Source organism: Leptonychotes weddellii, chromosome 9 (assembly GCF_054177405.1).
Source record: "Leptonychotes weddellii isolate Sample4059 chromosome 9, ASM5417740v2, whole genome shotgun sequence".
NCBI classification, from domain to species: domain Eukaryota; kingdom Metazoa; phylum Chordata; class Mammalia; order Carnivora; family Phocidae; genus Leptonychotes; species Leptonychotes weddellii.
The window spans coordinates 93,643,363-93,666,801 of record NC_138377.1 but is presented as its reverse complement, the minus strand read 5'-3'; the positions used below and the strand labels follow the sequence as shown (position 1 = coordinate 93,666,801).

General features: G+C 47.7%; 1 protein-coding gene and 1 long non-coding RNA gene across 4 annotated transcripts in view; one reads left to right on the top strand and one right to left on the bottom strand.

The window, feature by feature from the left end:
- IGDCC3 (immunoglobulin superfamily DCC subclass member 3) overlaps nt 1-2,056 on the top strand; it is a 41,412-nt gene extending 39,356 nt beyond the window's left edge. The window contains exon 14 of the mRNA XM_081831271.1: nt 49-2,056. Within this exon, the coding sequence (XP_081687397.1) occupies nt 49-279 (231 nt within the window). The 3' untranslated portion in view covers nt 280-2,056. The remainder of the gene's footprint in view (nt 1-48) is intronic.
- A 2,070-nt stretch (nt 2,057-4,126) lies between these two features.
- The window catches only part of LOC145723540 (uncharacterized), a 29,131-nt gene continuing 9,818 nt past the window's right edge, over nt 4,127-23,439 (bottom strand). The window contains exons 3-6 of one of the 3 annotated variants that reach the window (XR_014148679.1): nt 8,340-10,379; nt 7,946-8,094; nt 6,917-7,004; nt 4,127-4,138 (exon numbers count right to left, since the gene is read on the bottom strand). This is a non-coding gene — a long non-coding RNA (uncharacterized LOC145723540). Of the gene's footprint in view, nt 4,139-4,663; nt 7,005-7,945; nt 8,095-8,177; nt 10,380-23,439 lie in introns of those variants that run through there. The other 2 variants (XR_014148678.1, XR_014148680.1) reach the window with 2 other exon arrangements.

Here is a 23,439-nt window from a genome sequence, read left to right as displayed (position 1 = left end):
CGGGCTCTGACCCTCATGCTGACACTGGTGCGCTGGTCCTTTCCCCAGCAGGATCTGGGGGACCCTCACCCTGCCCTGAGTGAGGAGACCCAGTTCTCCATGCTGCCACTCGAGGGATTCAGCCTTCTGGAGGAGATGATGTCAGCAGCCAAGGCCCCCAGCGCAGGCCCTGCAGCCGCCCTGCCGCCCCAGGACGTAGGCCCTGGCCTCCTCAGCGAAGGACAGGCTACCCCGCCTCCCACGGCACCGGCTGCCCAGCCAGCTCGCTCGGGACAGTAGCCAGTGTCTGGCAGGCCCTGGAGGGGGCACCCCCCCTTCTCAGGTCAAAGGCAAGATTTCTCCTGTCATGTGGGACTCAGATGGGGGCTTCCCAGCATTTCTGTCCTGACTGACCCTCAGGTGGTCAAGACCTAAAGTAGCCTCAGCAGGGACCCCCCCCCAGGACTTGGAGGGGTTCCTGCAGGAGCCTCTCCCTTGGACTAATGTCCCCCCTCACCTCTGTCTGGTATCCACATGACTTGGAATGGAACTAATGTTTTCCTTTAAAAAAAGAAAAGGAAGAGAGAGGAAGGTGAATTAGGCTCCAAAAAAACGCCCCTGCTGTGGCTGGGCCCCTGACGCTGTCACCCTCCACTGACCTTGTTTTCTCAGGATGGATTTTTGCTATTTGGCTCTCAGTACCTACCTCAGCCGGAATGAATGTTCTTGGGGGAGTGGGGCCGTGGCCCCAGCCCCCCCCCACCCCACAGAGCCCCAAATGCACTCCTACCTCAAGCCCCTATAGGGGCAACCCCCTCTCCCTCCCCATATGGTTGTCCAGAGTTTAAAAAAGACGACGAAAAAAAGGAAAAAAAAAAGCACTTCCCTGTTTCCAGGTGTGAAAGAAAACATCTACCTCAAGGCTCACCGGCTCTCCGGGCCTGTGTGGTATCACTGGACCCTCCTCCTGCCCGCAGCCCTTCTATCCCGCCCCTAGAGAGGAGGCCAGAGGCCAAGTCACCAACGGTGGGCCTCTCAGGACCTACAGAAATAAAGACGGAATTAGTCAAAGAAAATGTGAAAAGAAAAAAAGCCAAAAATGAGAGGAAAATGTGTTCCTTGACATGCACATCGCTCCAAACCAGCCACCTTCCAGCACACTGCCGCTGCTCCACTCCGTCTCGTCTGCCCGCTCCAGTTGCAACCCTCTCGGCCAACTGATCCTTCACCGGGATCCCGACAACCCGCTCCCTGCCTGGGCCTTGCCGGGGTGGGGGGTCACCCTGAAGCCTGCCTCCGATCCTGCCCAGACCCAGAGCCCCTGGAGCGGCCTGGCCCCTGGAACGTACTGTGCGTGTGACCGCCGTGCGCCAGGGAGGTTCCCTGGCAGCCGTGGCCCGGCCCTCTAGCCCATGGGACACAGCCGGCCTGACCCAACCCCTGGACAGTGGGATGACCACTGTCAGCAGATGCGGCTGGAAGATATTTTTATACAAGGTGTGTTTAAAGATTTATGTTCTCGTGACTTCTTGTTTTTCTTTTCTGTTGTGGTGTTTTTTGAAACACTTGAAGTAGGAAGAAAAAAAAAAAAAAACCCCAAGAAAACAAAGACCTATTTTTGGTTAACTCATTTTTTTTTTGAATAGAAGGAAAACTTTTTTTTAAAGGAAAAAAAAAAAGAAGTGTATTCCTTAAGTATGAGATTAGACCATAAAGTCCCTGACTCCCAACCCTCTAGGGAACCCACCCTGCAAAGTTTAGTTAATTAGATGAAGAAGATAGAATTTGTGGTGTTTTCCTAGAAGACTGGAGTCGTGTCCATGTGGATTCAGGAAAGGGCACTCTGCCCCTTCTCCCAAATGCTGGGCCTGTGCCAAAGGTCCTCGAAACTCCCACACAGTGCCCCCTCTGTCCCTGCATTGGCCTCTCAGCAGCCACCTCATCCTGGAAACCCCTCTCCCACGGGAAGAGTGGTCTGGGGTAGGAGCCGGGTGAGGAGCCACCTGGCCTGACTTGACCTGACTTCTGTCACACTGTACTCATTTTGACTGAATAAAAGTCCTGTTGCCAAAGTGAACCTTGAGTTTTTTGGTGGCTGTGTCAGGTCCTGGGCAGGGGTGGCAGTGCTGGGATTAGGGTGGCCACTGGTGGGCCAGGGTCAGAGTCCAGAGTAACGGCAGCCCCCTGTGTATCACTTACAGGCACCATGCATCCTGGGCCCCCACACGGAGGGAGGTTCCCTGGGTCCCCGCACCCTTTCTGGGAGGTAGACTGTCGAGTTATCGTCACGTCATTTTACAGACGGTGAAACTGAGAAAGGATAAGAGAAATGAAGGAAATGTTGAAACTCTCACACAGCCAGTTATGGCAGGACCAGAATTTGTGTCCAGACCAGGCCACCGGGTTGCAGGGTCTGTATTCCGATCACTGCTCTATACCTCCTTAGCTGGCAGTGAGGAATCTGAGACCAGTCCCTCCCATACTGAGCCAGGTACTTCTCATGCGTGTTTCCCAGGAAGGACTATTTTTGTCTCCAATCTACAGTTGAGGAATGGGATCTGGCTGAGTGACTCTTTCCCAGGGCATACAGCCGTAGCTGCTGGCCAGGCCTCTCCATTACTCCCTGTCCACTCCTCAGCCCAGGCTCCTGAAGCCAGGTGTCTGGAGCTGCCAAAGCTTAGGATAGACCAAGAAACTTGGCTTAAAGGTGGTTGTGCTGACAAAGAGCTGGAGGTCTCAGTGGGCCTCAAGCCTAGTAAAAGGCAATGGTGCAAAGCAACCGCTTAGAATGTCAGTGTTGCCTCTACTGCGGAAATGGAGAGTCAAGGCTCACCCTGGGAAGCTCTGCAGGTCTAGAGGGCTGGGCTCTGTATCCAGAGGCACATTTTGTGAGGAGCAAACCAGGACTGTGGTTTGCAAGCTGGGCTTCTCCAGCTGTGGGGAGGGGTATGGGGGTAAACCTCTCTGCAGGGGGATTCCACTCTCCCTGCCCACGCTCAATAAGAGCAGCTCCACTTTTATCTAATATATTAGGCTCTTCATGAGATTTCATTTGAAAACAGGGTTCTGGGGGCGCCTGGGTGGCTCAGTCAGTTAAGCGTCCAACTCTTGATTTTGGCTCAGGTCATGACTTCAGGGTCGTGAGAGAGAAAACAGTGTTCTGCTCCTAAAAGAACATTTGAAAGCCCTGGCCTGGCCCTTCTGGAAGAGGCCTGCAGGTCAGGCCAGAAACAGTGATGGTGTGTGGATGCTGAACTGAGAAAGAGAAGCCTGAGGCCGCCACAGTACCTGTCTTGAGTCTCCGGGGAAAGTGGTTGCCTTGCCCTGATTTTCCCAGAGAAAAGAGCCAAGCCCAAATATCAATAGAATACCTCACCTTTCTTTACACAGAACTTTGCAACACAGGAATTCTTCAACAACACCAGCCATCCGAGGGCTGCCTGGGAAGGTCATGGGTTTGTCATCTGGTCAAGCAGATCCTGCAGGGGATGGGAGGAGACCAGGTGAACCCCCAGTGACCCTGTCCCCTCCAAGAGTCTAAGAGGCTAGTACCTTCCCCAGGGGGGCATCCAGAAACATTTAGAAACCACCTTGTATGGCCCATGTAGACGTATGCAAATTGCATACAAATTACATGCAAATATAGGCAGGGCCTGTTCTAACCAGGCTGGACCAAGCTAAGGTAAAGGGAAGCAGGGTTCTAATTAGGAAGATTAGCAGAAATAGGCGTCAAAGCCGGGGGAGGGGGGGTGCCTGGCTGGAATCTGGCTCCCTATCTCCAATAGTCCGTGGCCTCAGGCAGGAGACACCGGCCCCCATACACACACAGTCTTGGGGCAGAAGGCAGCCACTGCCTGGGCTTGCTAGTGGCTCCAATTGTCTAATGCTTGGTCACAGGCCACCCCACAACTTAGTGGCTTGATCTACCATCTATTTTGGTCAGACATTTGCAGTCTGAGTGGGGCTCAGCAGGACAGTTGTCTGCTTTCCGGGGCAGTGGTGGCCTCAGCTTGAAGCCTGGGGCTGGAATCATCTGAGGGCTCGCTGGCTCTCACGTCCGGTGGCTGATGCTGGCTGTTGGCCCCCACACCTCCACGTGGCCTCTCCAAGTGGCCTGGGCTTCCTCAAAGCATGGTGGCTGGGGTCTAAGGACAGGTGACTAGAGAGAGCCAGGCAGAAACTGCATCACCATTTCGAATCTAACCAAGGACATTTTGTGGTGTCACTTCCGCCACGTTCCGTTCATTAGAAGCAAGTCACCACGGCCAGCCCTATTCCAGGGGAGGGGAAGCAGGTTCCACTTTCTGATGGGAGTAGAGTCAACGTTATGGACATGTTCTCAAACTATCACAGGACCACTTCGGGGGGCAGGTGGAGAACACGTGGGAGCTGGGGGCTGGGTGAGCAAGAAGCTCCCCCCAGGAGGACCCAGGCAGAAGGGGCTGCTGCTGGGGCTGCAGGAGGACATGGGTGCTCCCGACTCCTACACAGGCCCTGTTTATGGGTCACATCCCTATTATCGGTGAAGAGGGATCCTGGTGTTCAGTCCTGAGGCCCCTGTGAACACCACAGCCTGCTCCCTCTCCTGCAAGGAGGCTGGTGCAGGCCTGAGAGCCCCACCAGCCTGGGTTGGTAGAGCGCAGAACGCCTGTGCTGGAGGGGACCACGGTCTCTCTTATGAGACAGATGCAGGGCAGGAGCTGCTCAAGGGCACAGGGAAGTTAGAGGTAGGGCCAGGCCTAGCACCCAGGATGGCCACACCCTGCCTGGAGCCCCTTCCACTCAACCCAGTCAGACCCTCAAAACCGGACTGTGCTCCAGACCCTAGAGGGAAGGGAGAGGGAGAAGGGTGGCAGGGGAGGGAGTCACCTTGCTCAGGACAGGGAAAGGGAGATCCAGACCGGAAGCAGGAAGTGAAGGAGTGAGGACAACCAGAGATGGTCCAGGCCAAGGTCACGGAGGGGGAGATCTAGACCCATGCCCCTCTCACAAACAGCTTCCTAGGGTCTGATTTGGGAACTCTGTTGCTTCCCCGGCCATCTTGAGGCCACCTGGGGAAGGAAAGGGGGGAGGAGAGTAGAGGGGGAGAGAAGGCCCAAGGGAGCCAGATTGACCAGGGAGGGAAAGACCTTGCTCCTCGGGCTCAAGAGGGATGTACCCTGGACTTGGATCCCTCAAGGACATAGATGGTCACCCTGTACCATGTGCCCACTGCCACACTGCAGCAGGGTCTGGCCCTGGCCGTCACTCCAAAATGCCCACAGCCTGGGGCTCCTTCTCCCCTGAATGCCTATCATGTCCTGTGCTGCGCAGGTCCCTGCATTTACTTCCTTGCCTCATGATCTGGCTCCCCACAATAGAATCTGTATCCCCAAGACCCACTCAGGAACTGTTGAAGGCAGGCACGCAGGAACAGGACATCTAACTGGAATGCTGGGGACACTGTCACGAAGCTACAAAGAACAAACTCTTTAGTCCCATCCCTGGCTAGTATGGTACCATCTTGGTTAAACGACAGGGGAATCTTGTGCCTGGAAGCTTGGGGTCATCTTTCCCGTGCCTAAGCCCCCCAGTTACTGGGGCTGAGGCTAGGATAGGCAGAACTGGAGCCCCAGGAGAGTGAGTGATTTCTCTGCCATGCTCTGTTCGGGTGCCACTTTATGGAGGAGCTTCTCTAACTCCAGCTGGTGGCTCACCGGCCAGAAACTCTCAGCCTTTTGCCACCTGGGAGCTAGCCCAGAGCTCATGCTCTATTGTGGAGAATGATGAGCTCTGTCTCCTAGTGAGAAGCATGGCATCCCCTGGAGCTGAGGCGGTGGTCTGGCCCAGGTGGCGTTTGATGGATGTGGTCTGACCCCTGGGCTCAGCCATTTCTAGTCATGTGACTATGAGGAGTTGACTTAACTTCTTTAGGCCTCAGTTTTCTCATCTGTAAAATTGGGATAATATGCTCCTATCTCAAAGGGTTGTTGACTCAGCTGGCTTCTTTACAGAAACTGATAAGCTAAACCTAAAATTCATACGGAACTATAAGGAACAAAGAACAGAGTTGGAAGACTCACTTCCTGATTTCAAAGCTTACTACAAAGCTACAGTAATGAACAGAGTGGGCTACTAACATAAGGATAGACGAAGAGACCAACGGGATAGAATTGAGAACCCAACCCAGGAATAAACCCTCACATATAAATTGAACTTTGGCAAGGATATCAAAACCATTCATGGGGAAGAAGAGACTTTTCAACAAATGGCACTGGGACAAGTGGATATTCACATGAAAAAGAATGAATTTGGACCCCTTCCTCACACCATGTAAAAACAATTAAAATGGAGCAAAAACCTAAATGTAAAAGCTAGCACATAGAAGAAAACATAGATGTACAGATTTGTAACCTTGGATTAGACAAAAATTGACATAATGCCACAGGTACAATCCAAGAAAAGAAAAAATACCATCAAAAACATCCAAAAAAAAAAAAAACATATCACAATTAAAAACTTTGTGTTTCAAATGACACCATCAAGAAAGTACCAAGACAAGCACAGAATGGGAGAAAATACTTGCACGTCGTATCTCTGATAAAGGATTTGTATCTAGAATATATGAAGAACTCATAACTCAATAAAAATAACTCAATGATAAAAAGACAAGTAACCCAATTTAAAAATGGGCAAAGGTGGGGCGCCTGGCCGGCTTAGTTAGTAGAGCAATCAGTTCTTGACCTCGGGGTCGTGAGTTTGAGCCCCACATTGGGTGTAGAGATTACTTAATATTTAAAAAAAACCTAAATAAAATAATGGGCAAAGGATCTGAATACACATTTCTGCAAAGAAGATATGCAAGTGCCCAACAGCACATTAAATAAATAGAAAGCAAAACCCCAATGCGATACCACTCTGTTCCCACTAGGATAGCTAGAATAAAAAAGTCACATACTTGGGGTGCCTGGGGGGCTCCCCGCATCGGGCTCCCTGCCCTGCAGAGAGTCTGCTTCTCCCTCTGCCTGCCACTGCTTGTGCTCTCTCTGTCAAATAAATAAATAGAATCTTTAAAAAAAGAAAAAGTCACATACTATCAAGTGCCGTCGAGGATGTGGCAAACTCCAAACGCTCACACACCGCCAATGGGAATATAAAACGGTGCGGCTGTTGTGAAAAGCCCATTCCTCAAAAGGCTGGACATAGAGCTACTAGATGACCCAGCGTTTCCACTCCTCAGTGTTTAGTCAAGAAAAATGAAAGCACACAAGTTTATACAAAAATTTGTATGTCGATGTTCATAGCTACAAGATCCGTGATAGATAAAAAGTGGAAATAAATGTCCACCAGGTGATGAATGGATAAACAAAATGTGGTATATCCATACGATAGGATATTATTTAGCAGTAAAATGGACTGGAAAACTTGATGCTAAGTGAAAGAAGCCAGTCACAAAAGACCACATATCGTATGGTTCCATTTGTATGAAATGCCCAGAAGAGGCAAATCTATAGAGATCAAGAAGAGATAAGTGGTTGCCTAGGGCTGGGGGTTAGGGAAAAATGGGGAGTGAGTGCTAACGGGCACAGGGTTTCTTTTTGGGGTGATGAGAATTAAATTAAATTTGGTTGTGATGATGGTTGCACAACCCTGTGAATATCCTAAGAACTACTAAATTGCCCACTGTAATGGGTGAGCTGTATGGCATATGAATGACCTTTTTATAAACTGTCACTAAAAAAAAAAAAAAAAAATAGGTGGGGGCGCCTGGGTGGCTCAGTCCCTTGAGCGTCTGACTCTTGGTTTTGGCTCAGGTCATGATCTCAGGCTCCTGAGATGGAGCCCCAGGTGGGACTCTGCACTCAGCGGGGAGTCTGCAGGAAACTCTCTCTCCCTCTCCCTTTGCCCCTCCCCCGGCGCTCTCTCTCTCTCTCTCTCTCTCTCTCAAATAAATAAATCTTTTAAAAAATAATACAAAATTGGGCACCTGGGTGGCTCAGTCGGTCGGGCGGCTGCCTTCAGCTCAGGTCATGGTCCCAGGGTGCTGGGACCGAGCCCCAGGTTGGGCTCCCTGCTCAGCGGGGAGCCTGCTTCTCCTTCTCCCTTTGCCTGCCACTCGCCCTGCTTGTGCTCTCTCTAGGTCAAATAAATAAGCAAAATCTTAAAAAAAAATTTTAATAAAAAATTATAAAATTTAAAAAGATTTTTTAAAAAGTAGCTGAAAGGACTCCATGAGTTTGTAATAAGGGAAGCGTGCAGTTTGTGTTCAAGTGATCCCATTGTTACAGGAAGGGAGATTGGGGTGGGCAGGGCAAGGTGACCCCAAGTGGAAGGTGAAGAGTGGGATAAAGAAGAGCGCAAGCTTGAAGGGACCTCCGCACCTGGCCTGGCTTCCCTGCAGTCGAGGGAGTCTCTGGACACAGCAGCCCTGCCTGGAGGCTCTGCTCTCCCAGGAGGAGGGCTGTGACCGGAGGGTTTTGCTGCCACCCTGTGGAATTGGTGAGGATTACAGCTATGGGGACTACAGTTGGATGGAAGCTAGCAGCTCATAAGTGCTCAGCCCCGTACAAGGGAGGCGGACCAGGCCCTCAGTGAACTGACTGCCCAGGAGTGAGTAAAATTACTGCTATCTATCCAAATGCTCACTTGGGTGGTAACAGCAACAAGCTGTGGAAACAGAAGAAAACGCAGTTCCTAGGCGTCCAGGATTAAGGAAGGCTTCGAAGAGGAATGATGGCTGGGGAAAGGGCTCTGAGGCTGAAGGCACAGCGGAGCAAAGAAGTGAAAGGGCGGGCTGCGACCTCTGAGCAGCCAGGAAGCTATCATCTGCTGCATGGGGCTTGGCACTTAGTAGATGCCCAAGAAATAGATGAATGAATGGTTACTAGATTTCCAGCACCTGCTTTTTTGCACAGTTGACATGTCTGAGGAAAGCTTGGTGTGGCCTTCCGGGTGGAAAGGGAACCAGCAAGAGGGTCAATGGCCAGGGCCTTCCTCAGGGAAGGGAAAGAGCCTCTGTGGAGTCCTGAGTGATAACAATGAGGCCTCTGTTACTAATTCTGGTGGCCTTTTGTGGAATGCCTCCCTGTTACCTCATCTGAGTCTTCTCAAAGCCTTGTGGGGGGCAGGGATGGACTCTCTGTCACCCTCTCACTTAACAGATGGAAACTGAGGCCCAGAGAAGTGAGGTGGTGGAGCTGGGGCTGGAACATTGGCCTCCTTGTTCTAAGCCCATGCTGGCTACTGACTTGCTATCTGGGTGTGGAGGAGAAAGGACAGGGGAATCTCATGGTGGGGAGGAGAGGGTGGGGAGAACAGGGAATGGTCTAAACTGGCTGAGATGAAGATTTTCTTCCTGCATATTGAGGAGAGACCCAGGGATGTCAGACCCTGGAGTAGGGCGGTTGAGGAAGCTGGGCATGTCCTAAAATGCAGGTTAGATCAGGAACCTGCCATCGCTTCCCATTGCTCCCAGGGCAGTACGACATCTTTGGCCTGGCGTTCAAGGCCCCCCTCACGGGAGACAGTGTAATCCAGCGGTTCAGAGCACAGGCTTGGGTTTGTAATCCCCACTCAGCTGCCGTCCAGCTGGGTGACCTTCTGGGACCATTTCCTCCTCTAGAAACCAGGGGGATAAGGACAGCACCTACCTTGCAGGTTGTGAGCAGTAAACAAGTCAGTCATGTAAAGCACTCAGGACCATGCTTGCTCTTATTATTATTATTATTCAGAACAGAGCCTAATTCTTGGCTCCTTTTGTGGACTCCAATCCTTCAAGTCGGGCTCCTGGCTTCTCCAGCATGTGCCAGGCACAACACTGCCTCCAGGCCTTTCTGCAAGAAGTTCCTTCAGCCTGGAATGATCCCACTCCACTGGTTCTTGTTCACTGCCTCCTCCCGATGTCCTCCCTGGTTCTCTCCGGTTAGAACCACTTCTGCTTCTGCCCTTCCTCTGCACCTTGCTTAACCCTCTCATACAGAACTACTTCCTTCTGCAGCAAATCTGCACACCATGTCTACCTGTCATCCCTGCTTGGGGAACTTAGGAAGTGAGTTTCCTAAGGACGAGCACGGTATCTTACCTCTTTGTGAGCCAGCCAGAGCGGACAGAAGCTCTAAACAGTCGCGTGTTTGTGGAAAGAAAGCCAGAGAGCAGGAAAGCAAAGCCCAAGGGAAGGGGTGTGGGGTGGAGAAAGGAGAGAGAGAGGGGAAAGGTGAACAGGACGTGAAGCCAAGAGGGACTCTGGGAAAGGTGGCCAGGGCTGGTTTCTCTTGAAGACTCTGGGGAGGAGAATGGAGACTGGGTGATCTGCAGCTCTCCCGGGGCTCTGATGTTCATTCCTTGAGCCACGGCACTGCAACAGAAAGCTCACAGTGGCTTTGGCCTGGCTAGTTCGCCCCTCTGAAGCTCCACTGCCCCATCTGTAACAGATAATAATGGTACTTAATCCAACTGGGTTGTTGTGAGGATCAGACGAGAAAAATCCCAGGAAAATCCCTGGCACCCGGGCCATAGTAAGTACTCAATAAATGCTATGTATAAGGATGGTGATGGCTTGGTGGTTCTGAGAATTCCAGACATGTCCGAATAAAAGGCTGCTTGCTGCTGGGGAGGGGAGATGCCTTTTGTCCCAGAGCCCTGCCCAATGGCCACACAGAGGTCACACGGTGTTTTCTGCGGGGACTTCCCACCCACCCCTGCAACAAGGAACGCAATAAAGCCTCCTGGTTGCTTGATTAAAGGAAGTGGATACACAATTAATTTCAATTTTAGGCCTAACCCTCCCAGCCTTTCAAAAAGAACTGCACACCCTATTCCAATTTACACACTGAAACAATATGGAATTTTCCAGCGGGTTCTGAAGCCTTTGAAGTGACCAGACCAGACTATTGATTTATTTCCAACTAACCTCTCTCTTTGAACCCAGAGGGGTCAAGGTTAATTATACAATAAAACACCCTGTGCCCAGCTGCCCCCTGTGAGGGCGCAGGGAGCCCCCAGACCTTTCCAAGCCGGCAAGCGGTGGATCGTATTTCTGATTCCCTCTCTGCATTCATTTCCTTCATCAGGACCCATTAAGGAGAAGAAAAAAACCCTCAACCCCCTCATTTCCTCCCTGAGAGATAAATTTTAATTTGCTGGAAACCAACAAAGGGGATCTAAACCATGTTTCCAGGCTGCACCCTGCAGTCGAAAACTCTGGCTGGGAGCACAGCACCTATTCTGGGCTGAGAACCGGGGTGGGGGAGGCAGAGGGAAGCGAAGGGGTGCATGCCACCCCCTGGTCTGCCTCCCCCACACAGGGCGAAGGGAGCCCCCCAGAGGGCCTGACTCTGTGGATGCTTCCAGCAGGACCAGGGGGCTGAAGGGGGTTAACCCACTGGCTGCAGCTTCTCCTGAATACACACAGTTGGCCTTCAACAGCCTCACCAGGTGGGCACCACCTGGTCCCTGTGCCCATAGGTGAAACGGGCTCGGGACCCGGGCACAATGGGTTCCTGTTGTCACAGGTAGGTAGCGGCGGGGCCACAACCAGAACCCAAACTTGCATTCTCCTTGTAAAAGAATGGATTCTCTTCCCCTGCATCTTCCCACCCCATGGAAACAACATCATGTTAACGTTCTTTTTATTTCCATCATTAAAAGAAAAAAAAAAAGATTCAAAGCTATTATCTAATGCAAAGTCCACGATCCAGCATCCCCAGGTGTCCAACAATGTCCACCTTAGCTGTGTTTCCCAGATCCAGGATCCAACCAAGACTCATGCCTTCTCTGGGCTGTCATGTCTCTTTACTCTCTGCGGTTCCAGAACAAACCCAGCCTTCTCTGTTTTTCCTGACACATTTTTTTAAAAAGATTTTTATATATTTATTTGAGAGAGAGAGCACAGAGGGAGAGGGAGAAGCAGGCTCCCCGCTGAGCAGAGCGCCTGATGCAGGACTCAATTCCAGGACCCCAAGATCATGACCTGAACTGAAGACAGATGCTTAACCGACTGAGCCACCCAGGCATCCCGACACTGACATTTCTGAAGGGTCAAAGTCAGCTGTCCTGCAGAGTGACCCCCAAGGTGGATTTGTCTCATGTTTCCTCCTGACTAGAGAATCAGATAATAATTTTTGCTACGAACAATTCATATGTGATGCTGTATTCCTTTTAGGGCATCACATCTGGAGCCCCATGATGCCAACTGTTTTTGGTGAGGGACCCAGGATTTTCAGCTGATGTTTGTTCTCAGCCTCCTAGAGGCTTCTCGGCATGGAGGCGCTTTTAGCATTGGCCACCAGATGAGCATGCTCTCTGGGACTCTTTCAACCCATAGACAACGACCTAGAACCTTGGGAGGAGGTCCACCAAACACAGCCTAAGACGCATTTTCCCAATTCTTCTCGCTGGAACATCCCTATGTTTGCACCAGCGCTCCCCAGCCACATCTCTACCTCCATGAGGCCTTCCTAATTCTCAGACAGAATCAATGCTCCTTCCTCTCTGCTTCCACAACCCTTTGTTTCTGGCGCCTTGAGAGATTTATCTCAAGGTAGTAAAGGTCACTGTGGAGCTCTTACTGCCCCCTATACGCCCAGGCTCCACCATAGAAGGTTCTCCATGAATAATGCCAGTCTGCCTTGTGGGTGATCTCAGTTTTACATTTGAAAGAAAAACCCAACATCCAATAATGAATCAAAAAGCTGTTTGAGTCTTTGCTGAACAGCCCCGAAGAGGAGCTGGAGGATGAATTAGATTGCGTGTCATTCACCAGAGTGCAAAAGAGCCTCTCTGCCCATCTTTCTCCCTATCATCTCATGGCTCCTCCTTCACCTCCAAACCTCTCTGCTTTCTCTCCTTTTTGCCCAAATCCCTCCTCTTTTGGGATCAATTTAGTTCTTTTCAAGTATAAGAAAAACATACTAATTTAGGTCAAACAAGAAATACCAGAAGCATTCTCCTTGTTTAAAGCACAAAAAAATGTTGCATAAGTCCCCTCTCAACTGCCCCAAGCCCAGTGCCCTCCTAGGGGCAACACCATTATCAGCTTTGGGCTCCTTCCAGGCCTTTTTCTATGGGATACAGACTTCCATATATAGATATGCTAAATAATGTTTCCAATTTCCAGTGCTGCAGCGAACCTTCCACTGTCTCCCTGTGTTCATCAGCATGTGTTTCTGTAGAGTAGAAATGAGGGGATTTGCTGGGTCTGGGGCATGTGCATTGTGGGTCTAATGGAGCCCGCCTAGTGATCCCCACTAAGACCCTGTGCATCCTCACTCTCCGCCAGTGGTCTGTGATAGGACCAGGACTGCTTTTCTTCCATGGGCAGCTTCCTTCCCTCCCAAGGCTGCTCTGCGGACCCTGGTGCAAGGGTGGGTTAACATCTGTAAATCAATCAAGGTAATACACCGCACTGACAAAAGGAAGGATAAAAAGCAGAGGATCATCTCAGCAGACGCAGACAAAGCATTTGACAAAATTCAACATCCTCTTGCAATAAAAACTCTCAACAAAGTGGGAATAGAGGGAATGTGCCTAGACACAGTAAGGGCCATACAAGACAAACCCACAGCTAACATCATACTCAATGGTGAAAAGCTGAAATCTTTTCCTCAAAGATCAGGAACAAGACAAGGATGCCCACTCTTGCCACTTTTATTCAACATAGTATCAGAAGTGCTAACCACAGCAATTTGGCAAGAAAAATAAAAGGCATCCAAATTGGAAAGGAAGAAGTAAAACTGTCACTGTTTACAGATGACATAATACAATATAGAGAAAACCCCAAAGACTCCACTAAAAACCGTCCAAACTAATAAATGAATTCAGTAAAGTTGCAGGATACAAAATCAAAATACAGAAATCTAAGATCTTTCTATACACTAATTATGAACTATTAGAAAGAGAAACTAAGAAAACAATCCCATTTACAATTACATCAAAAAGACTTAAATACCTAGGAATAAACTTAACCAAGGAGATGAAAGACCTGTGTTCCGAAAGCTATAAGACACTGATGAAAGAAATTGAAGAAGATACAAATAAATGGAAAAATATTCTGTGCTCAGGGATCCAAAGAATTAATATTGCTAAAATGTCCCAAAGCAACCTATAGATTCAATGCAATCCCTATCAAAATTCCAAGGGAATTTTTCAGAACTAAAATAATTCTAAAATTTGGGGCACCCAGGTGGCTCAGTCGTTAAGTGTCTGCCTTTGGCTCGGGTCGTGATCCCGGGGTCCTGGGATCGAGCCCCGCATCGGGCTCCCTGCTCAGTGGGAAGCCTGCTTCTCCCTCTCCCACTCCCCCTGCTTGTGTTCCCTCTCTCACTGTGTCTCTCTCTGTCAAATAAATAAATAAAATCTTAAAAAAAAATAATTCTAAAATTTGTTTGGAACCACAAAAGATCCTGAGTAGCCAAAGCAATCTTGAGAAAGAACAAAGCTGGAGGTAAGGAAATCATGCTCCCTGATTTCAAACTATACTACAAAGCTACAGTAACAAAAACAGTCTGGTTTGACATAAAAATAGATGCATGGATCAATGGAATACCACTGAGAACCCAGAATTAAACCCACACACATATGGCCAATTAATTTATGACAAAGGAGCCAAAAACATACAATAGAGAAAGGACAGTCTCCTTAATAAATGGTGTTGGGAAATCTGGATGGTCACATGCAAAAGAATGAAAATAGTCCACTATTTTAAAAATACACAAAAATTAACTCAAAATGGATTAAAGATTTTTAAAAAAGATGGATTAAAGATTTGAATGTAAGACCTGAAACCATACAATTCCTGGAAGAAAAGATAGGTAGTAAGCTCCTTGACATTAGTCTTGGTAACATTTTTGTGGATCTGACTTCAAAAGCAAGGGAAACAAAAGCAGAAATAAACGAATGGGACTAAATCAGACTAAAAAGCTTCCACAAAGTGAAAGAAACCATCATCACAACAAAAAGACAACCTAATGCATGGGACAAGATTTTTTTTAAATCATATATCTGATAAGGGATTAAGATCTAAAATATTGAAAGAACTCATACAACTCAACAACAAAACACCAAACAACCCAATTGAAATGGGCAGAGGATCTGAATAGACATTTTTCCAAAGAAGACATACACATGGCCAACAGGCACACAGAAAGATGCTGATTATTAGGGAAAGATCACTAATTATTAGGGAAATGCCATTCAAAACCATAATGAGATATCACCTCACACTGGTTAGAATGGCTATTACCAAAAAGACAAGAAACAACAAGTGTAGGAGAAGATATAGAGAAAACAGAACCCTCATGCATTGGTGGTGGGAACGTGAACTGGGGCAGCCACTGTGGAAAACAGTATGGAGATTCCTTAAAAAAAAAAAAAAAAAAAGAATAGAACTACCATGTGATCCAGCTTTTCCATTTCTGGGTATTTATCCATAGAAAATGAAAACACTAACTCAAAAAGATACCTAACCTCCATGTCCACTGCATCATTATTTTTTTTTAAAGATTTTATTTATTTATTTGACAGAGAGAGACACAGCGACAGAGGGAACACAAGCAGGGGGAGTGGGAGAGGGAGAAGCAGGCTTCCCGTGGAGCAGGGAGCCGTATGCGGGGCTTGATCTCAGGACCCTGGGATCATGACCTGAGCCGAAGGCAGCTGAGGCACCCAGGCACCCCATCCACAGCATCATTATTTATAATATCCAAGACATGGAAACAACCTAAATGTCCATCTATGGATGAATAAAGAAGATGTGGTATTTACACACATATATATATACATACAATGGGATATTACTCAGTGATAAAAAAAGAATGCAATCTTGCCATTTGTGACAACATGGATGGACCTTGAAGGTATTATGCTAAGCGAAGTAAGTCAGATGGAGAAAAACAAATACTGTAAGATTTCATTTATATATGGAATCTAAAACAAAACAAAACAAAAACAAGCTCATGGATACAGAGAACAGATTGATGGTTACCAGAAGGGAGAGGGAGTGGGGAGGCAAGCAAAATGGATAAAGGGACTCAGTTTTATGCTGATAATGGTAAGTAGACTTTAGTGGTGATTACTTTGTAGCACATACAAAGGTTGAATTATAATGTTGTATACCTGAAACATACAATGTTATTTACCAATTTTACCTCAATTTAAAAAGAAAAGAGATCCTGGGAGCTTTTCCCGTTGGTAAACACCTAGTTCAATCCCAGCAAGCCCCAATCATCGATTTTAGCTGATTCAGAAATGATTTAATCTCTAGATATTCTTGTTTTCAGGTTGGAATTATCCTCTTTAGTTAAAAAAAAAAAAAAATTCAACTGAGCACAATTTTTTTTTTTTTTTTAAGTAATCTCTAGACTCAATGTGGGATCAAAGTCCATGAGATCAAGAGTCACATGCTTCTCCAACTGAGCCAAACAGGTGCCCCCAACTGAGAACATTCTAAAGCTCTTTCTGGCCTTCTTTCTTTTTTCTTAAGTAATCTCTACACCCAATGTGAGGCTAGGCTTGAACTCATGACCCCAAAATCAAGAGTTGCATGCTCAATCAACTGAGCCAGCCAGGTGCCCCTCTTATTGGTTTTCTTCAATGATTCAAGCAGCATCCAATCTAGCAGACAGAAGGAGCTCTGAGGAGCTGTACAAAACGAAACACTTTTATAGGCAGAAAGCAGGGCGAACAAGGAAGTTGTACGAGCAAAAAGTAGATTGGATATGGCAAGGTCACTTTCCTTTAGGAGATGACAGGGGTCTATCTATCGGGCAGATTAGCCGCTAGTGCTGATCAGGTAATTCCTTTTTTTTTTTTTTTTTAAGATTTTATTTATTTATTTGAAAGAGAGAGAATGAGAGAGAAAGAACATGAGAGGGGGGAGGGTCAGAGGGAGAAACCAACTCCCTGCTGAGCAGGGAGCCGGATGTGGGACTCGATCCTGGGACTCCAGGATCATAACCTGAGCCGAAGGCAGTCGCTTAACCAACTGAGCCACCCAGGCGCCCTGATCAGGTAATTCCTAATTGGCTGATTTAAGATTCCATTTCTAGGAGAGCCAAAACTGTAAATTAAGTCTCGGTTTGGTGACTTGGGGCTTAGCATAAACGACTCCATTTTGGGTCTGTTGTCTTCTTTTTAAACATTAACCTGGCTTCTTTCTCGTTTCCCTGTGTCCTTCTTTCTCCTTGTCCCCTGGTCCCATCCATCTGCCTCTCTGACCCTGCAGTCCTCCTCAGCCAGGCTGGCCAGTGCACCCGGAGCCAGGGCTGGGAGTGAACCTGCTGCCTCTGGGCCAAGGTCCCACTCAAGTCCCCGTCCTTTGTTTCTGCCCAAAGTGGGCACCGGATGCATGCAAGAGCCAGGCACAGGGGCACCCTAAAGTGCCACCTGCCTCAGCCAGCACATGTCACAGCAACCTTGCAAATTTTGTGCCCTGTGGATGTATTATCTATTCAAGAACAGTAATGAAATGTTTAAAAAACTTAAGTCACAAAGCAACAAGTCATGACACCACAATAAAATGGTCACATAGTAAAACTAAAACATATGTACACAAATCCGTAGCATTGGGGAAATTTTTAAATTAAAGATAAAACACTGCCTCTCTTCAGATTCCTATAGCTTTTTTAAGATTTATTTATTTATTTTTAAGATTTTATTTATTTGACAGAGATAGAGACAGTGAGAGCAGGAACACAAGCAGGGGGAGTGGGAGAGGGAGAAGCAGATATTGTTATCATCATGCTTGCTTCTCAGATGAAGTAACTGCGGCACAGAGAAGTTAAGGAACGTGCTTGAGGTCCCACAGCTGGTAAGGGGAAAAGTTGGGATGGGAATTCAGGCAATCTGACTTGGGAGACTGAGTCATAACTACTGTACCACACTGCCTTTCAGCTTCAGTGTGGGCATGTCATCCCTGCGATTAGGCACATATGTTTGTTTTCCAAAGCACTATTCTCATTCCATTACTTCACTTGAATCTCTTGATGACACTTTGAGGGAAAGGAAGGCCCAGCTTAGTGATGGGAATACTGAGGCTCAGAGAGAGATCGCCCAGGGTCACAGCATAACAGGGACAGAGTTCATCTCAAGAGGAAATAGGAAGGAAAAGAAATGCATTTCCACAATGTAGTGTTCTTACCAGGCCCCACAGTGTCAATCTTTTTAATTACCATGTAAAAAGAAAAGCTCCCCCTAAGCCTGTCCCCACTAGTTTAGGTTTTATTCATCTCCCCTTCCCCACCTGCCTTCCTCCTTCCTTTGTCTCTTCAGGTCCTTATCTCCCTCATCTAGTTAGGCATCTATTCATCCTTTCCAGAAACCTCTCTTGAGCCCAGGAGGTGCAGGATAAGTGAAGGGATACAGATATGAATGTTCCAAGTTCTCCCCCTGGTGGGCCAATATGGAGTCAGCTCCTCTCATCAGCCTGCTGTCTATCCACCACCCCCACCCCCCGCCCTGCTCCCCTTCTCCTACCCGTCAGCAACGCGAGCCCCCTTTTTGCCGGCCTCCATCATCCTGTGGCCGATACGGGAGAAGAACTAAGATTCATGAGCTGTTACCAAATGGGAAGCAGCAGTGGAGACCCCAAGCAGCACAGTTACAGAGGAAAGCCTGCATCCCTCGCCTGATGTCTGCTCTTGAAAAGCAGGCTGCAGACCAGTGGGCTCAGCCCACTCAGAGACGCTCACACATCTGGGCCAGCAGGAAGCCCCATACCCAGCCTTCCAGACAGATGCCAAAAAACGGTGGCTGGTGATCCAGGGCAGAGAAGTGGGCAGGTCTGCAAACTTGGGGCTGTGTAGCATATGGCACTTGGGATGAGTGTGTTTGTGCGTGTGCGTGTGTGTGCGTGTGCATACACATGCACGTGTTGATGAATGCGCACATGCACGTTTACACGTGCATGCTGTTCACACGCATGTGTGTGTATGAGTGCGCCTGTGTATGGGGTGCTCCAGCATGTCCAACCTGGTGTGACCAAACAGCCCTGCTCTGGCCTGGCGTTGTCTGTCACGCCCACAGGGATCAGTGTCTATCAGACAAGCCTAGCGGGACCAGCCGGAGCAGCGGGATCACCGGCTGTGCTGCTGGTTTCTGTCACACTCTCACCTCCACTCTCCCGAGTCAAAGATTTACCATCTAAAAGGTCAGAGCCTGGAGGGAAATCTGGAGATTCTCTCACTAGGGCCCTCCCCTGACAGATGGGGAAATCAAGCCCTGGGGAGGGTTCTCAGGACTGGGGAGGTCACAGGGCTGGGAAGAGAACACCCATCTCCCCACCCAGTTTCACACCCTCGCTACAGCCCCATTGCCCGGACTTCTGTCCCATGGGGTGCAAATTAGAGGCCTGTGGTTCCCAGGCTGGGGCTGAGGACACAGCGGGGAGGAGGTAGTCTCGGAGGTGGGAGCTGCTTCAACAGGTCTTACAGAGGATTTCAACTGCTCCATTCTGACCTCAGTCTGTCCTTTCTAACTGATGAAGTTCTTTCCAGCTAATCTCTCAATTCAGGCAAAAGACCCTGCGGGCAAGGCATCCCTGGATGGGAACTGAAACCACCCCCTCAAGCAATAGGGACTGCCCTGAGGCAGCAGGACCTTGCCCGAGATTGACCCCAAGACAATGATCCAGCTGACCTTTACTGCTCACCTGCACGTACTCGCTGGCTTTTGTCTCACCTTCTCCCTATACTTCTCCTTATATAAACCTACAAGTATTTGCAGCACTTTGGAGACAGCCTTTGAGATGCTAGTCCCAGTCTTCCCGGTGTTGGGCTCATTGAAACAAATTCCTTTCTTGTTTCACTGCCACCCACTCTCTGCCTTTGTATTTTGTCGGTGGTGAGTGGCCAAACCTGATCTGTTTGAGGCCCCCGGAGCCAGGTGCTCTCACACCCATGGGCTCCGGTTACATGTCCATGGCTGTACCCTTCCCCATCACCCTCCCCAACATGGGCCAGCGTTAGACCTGCTCTGGGAGAGCACCCTAGTCTCCTCAAGCTGATCAGAACTCTCGCTGGTGGTCAAATATGTTTTTGATTAATTACAAATAGGAAAAGAATAAATTCTTACTTGATAAATGCAATGGGCAAAACTCTTTCAATATGTGGGGTTCATGAGAAAAAATATTAAATTGTGTTTTTGATGGAAGTCTTGAAAATGTTAGCGGAATGAATGGATAAAGGATGACAATATGACAGGAGCCCTGGGAGACTGAAGTTGAGTGCTTTTTGGTCCCTTCATCAAGAGAAAGGATCACACAGGGGGGATGATGGCAGCAGAGTAGGGGGACCCTAAGCTCACAGCATCCGATGAACAGAACTAAGTAACTATCAAATCATCCTAAATACCCCAGAAATCAATCTGAAGACTGCCAGAACAAACCCCACAACTAAGTGGAGAGAAGAGGCCACATTGAAGAAGGTAGGACGTGCAGACACATGGTGCTGCAGGGGGGAGGAAGCCACGGTTGTAGAGAAGGGAGAGAGAGAGAGAAGCACACAGGGGAACACACAAGGAGAATGTTTTTCCATAGCCATTGGCTTGGACAGCAGGAAGGGTTGAAATTTGTGACTTCTTGCCACAATAGTGCTCAAATCCTGAAGTTTTTTTGTTTTTTGTTTTGCTTTTGTTTTTAAAGATTTTATTTATTTATTTGACAGAGAAAGAGAGCAAGCACAAGCGGGGGGGGGGGGAGTAGCGGCAGGCAGAGGGAGAGGGAGGGGGACAAGCAGACCCTCCACTGATGGGGCCAGGACCCTGGGATCATGACCTGAGCCAAAGGCAGATGCTTAAGTGACTGAGCCACCCAAGTCCCCCAATCCTGAAGTTTTTTAAAGTATCGGCAGGCTGGACTGGGCTCCAGTGTGGAGGCATCCAGGCTGCTCCTGGAGAGAAGGCAGGTAAACAACCTAGGAGCATACAGTGTGGAAACTCACTCAGGCCCTCCCCTGACAGATGGGGAAATCAAGCCTGGGGACACACAGTGGGGAGATTACTTGCTCTTCTAGGAGCATGGCCCTAAGAGGCAATGTTGAGAGAGAGAGAGACCAGGAAGAAAGGACCTGGCTGGTGCCATTTCCCTCCCCTACCCCTCAGCATAAACACAGAACCACCTGAGGGAAGCTGCATCGACACCTGCTGCCTAACTTGCTTATACCAAATCCCTCCCCTCTTGTGCTCTGGCAGGACTGCCCTTTTCAGTCAGGCTTGCCTCAGTCCCAGCACATTGGGCCCCTTCCCCAGAAGACCAGCACAAACCCCTGCCCACACCACATCTCCCGCCAAGAGTTCTGCAGGGCCTAAGTTCTGGTGGACGTGGTGACAAGTCTCATTTCACAAGCAGGCCAGAGCACACCTAGTTAAAAGCCACCACATTCAGGCCAGGGACCAAACACTGCCCACTGCAGGCAAGTAGAGCCTGGGCAGATGACTGGCCTGAAGGACAGAGCAGCCAAAACACAACAGCAGATCACATGCAGCACACACCAGAGACACTCCCTGAAGTACTAGGCCCTGGACACTACACGACCTCTTCTTCATAAAGCCATTACTTTCAGGAGCAGGAGACATAACTGGCTTTTTTAACACAGAGAAGAAGGCAGAGACTTAGAACAAAACGCCAGGTGGAGGAATTTATCCCAAGTGAAAGAACGAGATAAGGCCAAGACCAGAGATCTAAGCAAAACAGATATAAGTAACATGCCTGATGAAGAATTTAAAGCAAAATCATAAGGATACTCACTGGGCTTGAGAAAATAATAGAAGGCATCAATGAAATCATTACAACAGAGATAAAAGAGGTAAAAAAGAATCAGTAAGAGATGAAAAATGCAATAAACAAGATTGGAAATAGGCTTGATGCAATGAAGAGCAGGCAGGAAGAAGCAGAGGAATGAATTAGTGACAAAGAGGACAAAATAATGAAAAATAATGAAGCTGAACAAAAGAGAGAATTATGGGAAATGAAGATAGACTTAGGGAACTCAGTGACTCCATCAAATGTAGTAACATTCGTATTTTAGGAGTTCCAGAAGAAGAAGACAGAGAAAAGGAGGCAGAAAATTTATTTGAAGAAATAGCTAAAAAATTCCCTAATCTGGGGAAGGAAACAGATACCCAGATCCAGGAGGCACAGAGAACTCCCATCAAAATCAACAAAAGCAGACCCACACCAAGACATATTATCATGAAACTGGCAAAATACAGTGATAAGGAAAAAAAAAATCTTAAAAGCAGCAAGACAAAAGAAAAGTTACTTAAAAGGGAAAACCCATAAGGTAGATTTTTCAGCAGAAACTCTTCAAGCCAGAAGAGAATGGCATAATCAAAGTGCTGAGTGGGAAAAATCCGCAGCCAAGAATATTCTATCCAGCAAGGTTAACAATCAAAATAGGAGAAATAAAGAGTTTCACAGATAAACAAAAAATTAAAGGAGTTCATGACCATGAAAACAGCTCTGCAAGAAATACTAAAGGGGACTCTGTGAGTGGAAAAGAAAGAGCAAAGTGAAAGTAGGAAGGTAGGAAACACAAAAGCAGTAAAAATGAGTATTTCTATAAAAAATCAGTCAAGGAACTCGCTTTAAAAAAGGAGGTAAAATATGACAACATATACCTAAAACGTGGGGAGGACTGGAGTAAAGAATGGGTTCAAGCTTAAACGACCATCAACTTAATATAGACTGCTATACACAGAAGACGTTATATACAAACCTAATGGTAACCACAAATCAAAAACTACAAATAAATATGCAAAGAACAAAGAGAAAGAAATCCAAATATATCACTAAAGAAAACCAGCAAGCCATGAAAGAAAGATATAAAAGGATCAGAGAAAATCTCCAGAAACAATCACAAGTAATAAAATGGCAATAAATACATATCTATCAATAATTACCTTTTTTAAATCAATAATGACTTGAATGTAAATGGACTAAATGCTTTAATCAAAAGAAACAGTGTCAGAATGGATTAAAAAAAAAAAAAAAGCAAGACCCGTCTATATGCTGCCTACAAGAGACTCATTTTAGACCTAAAGACACCTGCAGGTTCAAAGTGAAGGGATGGAGAAAACATCTACCATGCAAATAGATGTTCAAAGAAAGCTGGAGTAGCAATACTTGTACTGGACAAAATAGACTTTTAAACAAAGACTGTAAAAAGAGACAAAGAAGAACACTACATAATAATAAAGGGGATGGGGTGCCTGGGTGGCTCAGTCAGTTAAGTGTCTGCCTTCAGCTCAGGTCATGATCTCAAGGTCCTGGGATCGAGTCCCACATCTGGCTCCCTGCTCAGTAGAGGGCCCGTTTCTCCCTCTCCCTCTGCTGCTCCCCCTGCTTATGTGCTCACTCACTCTCTCTGTCAAATAAATAAATAAATAAAATTTTAAAAAGATTTTACTTATTTATTTGACAGAGAGAGACACAGCAAGAGAGGGAACACAAGCAGGGGGAGTGGGAGAGGGAGAAGCAGGCTTCCCGCAGAG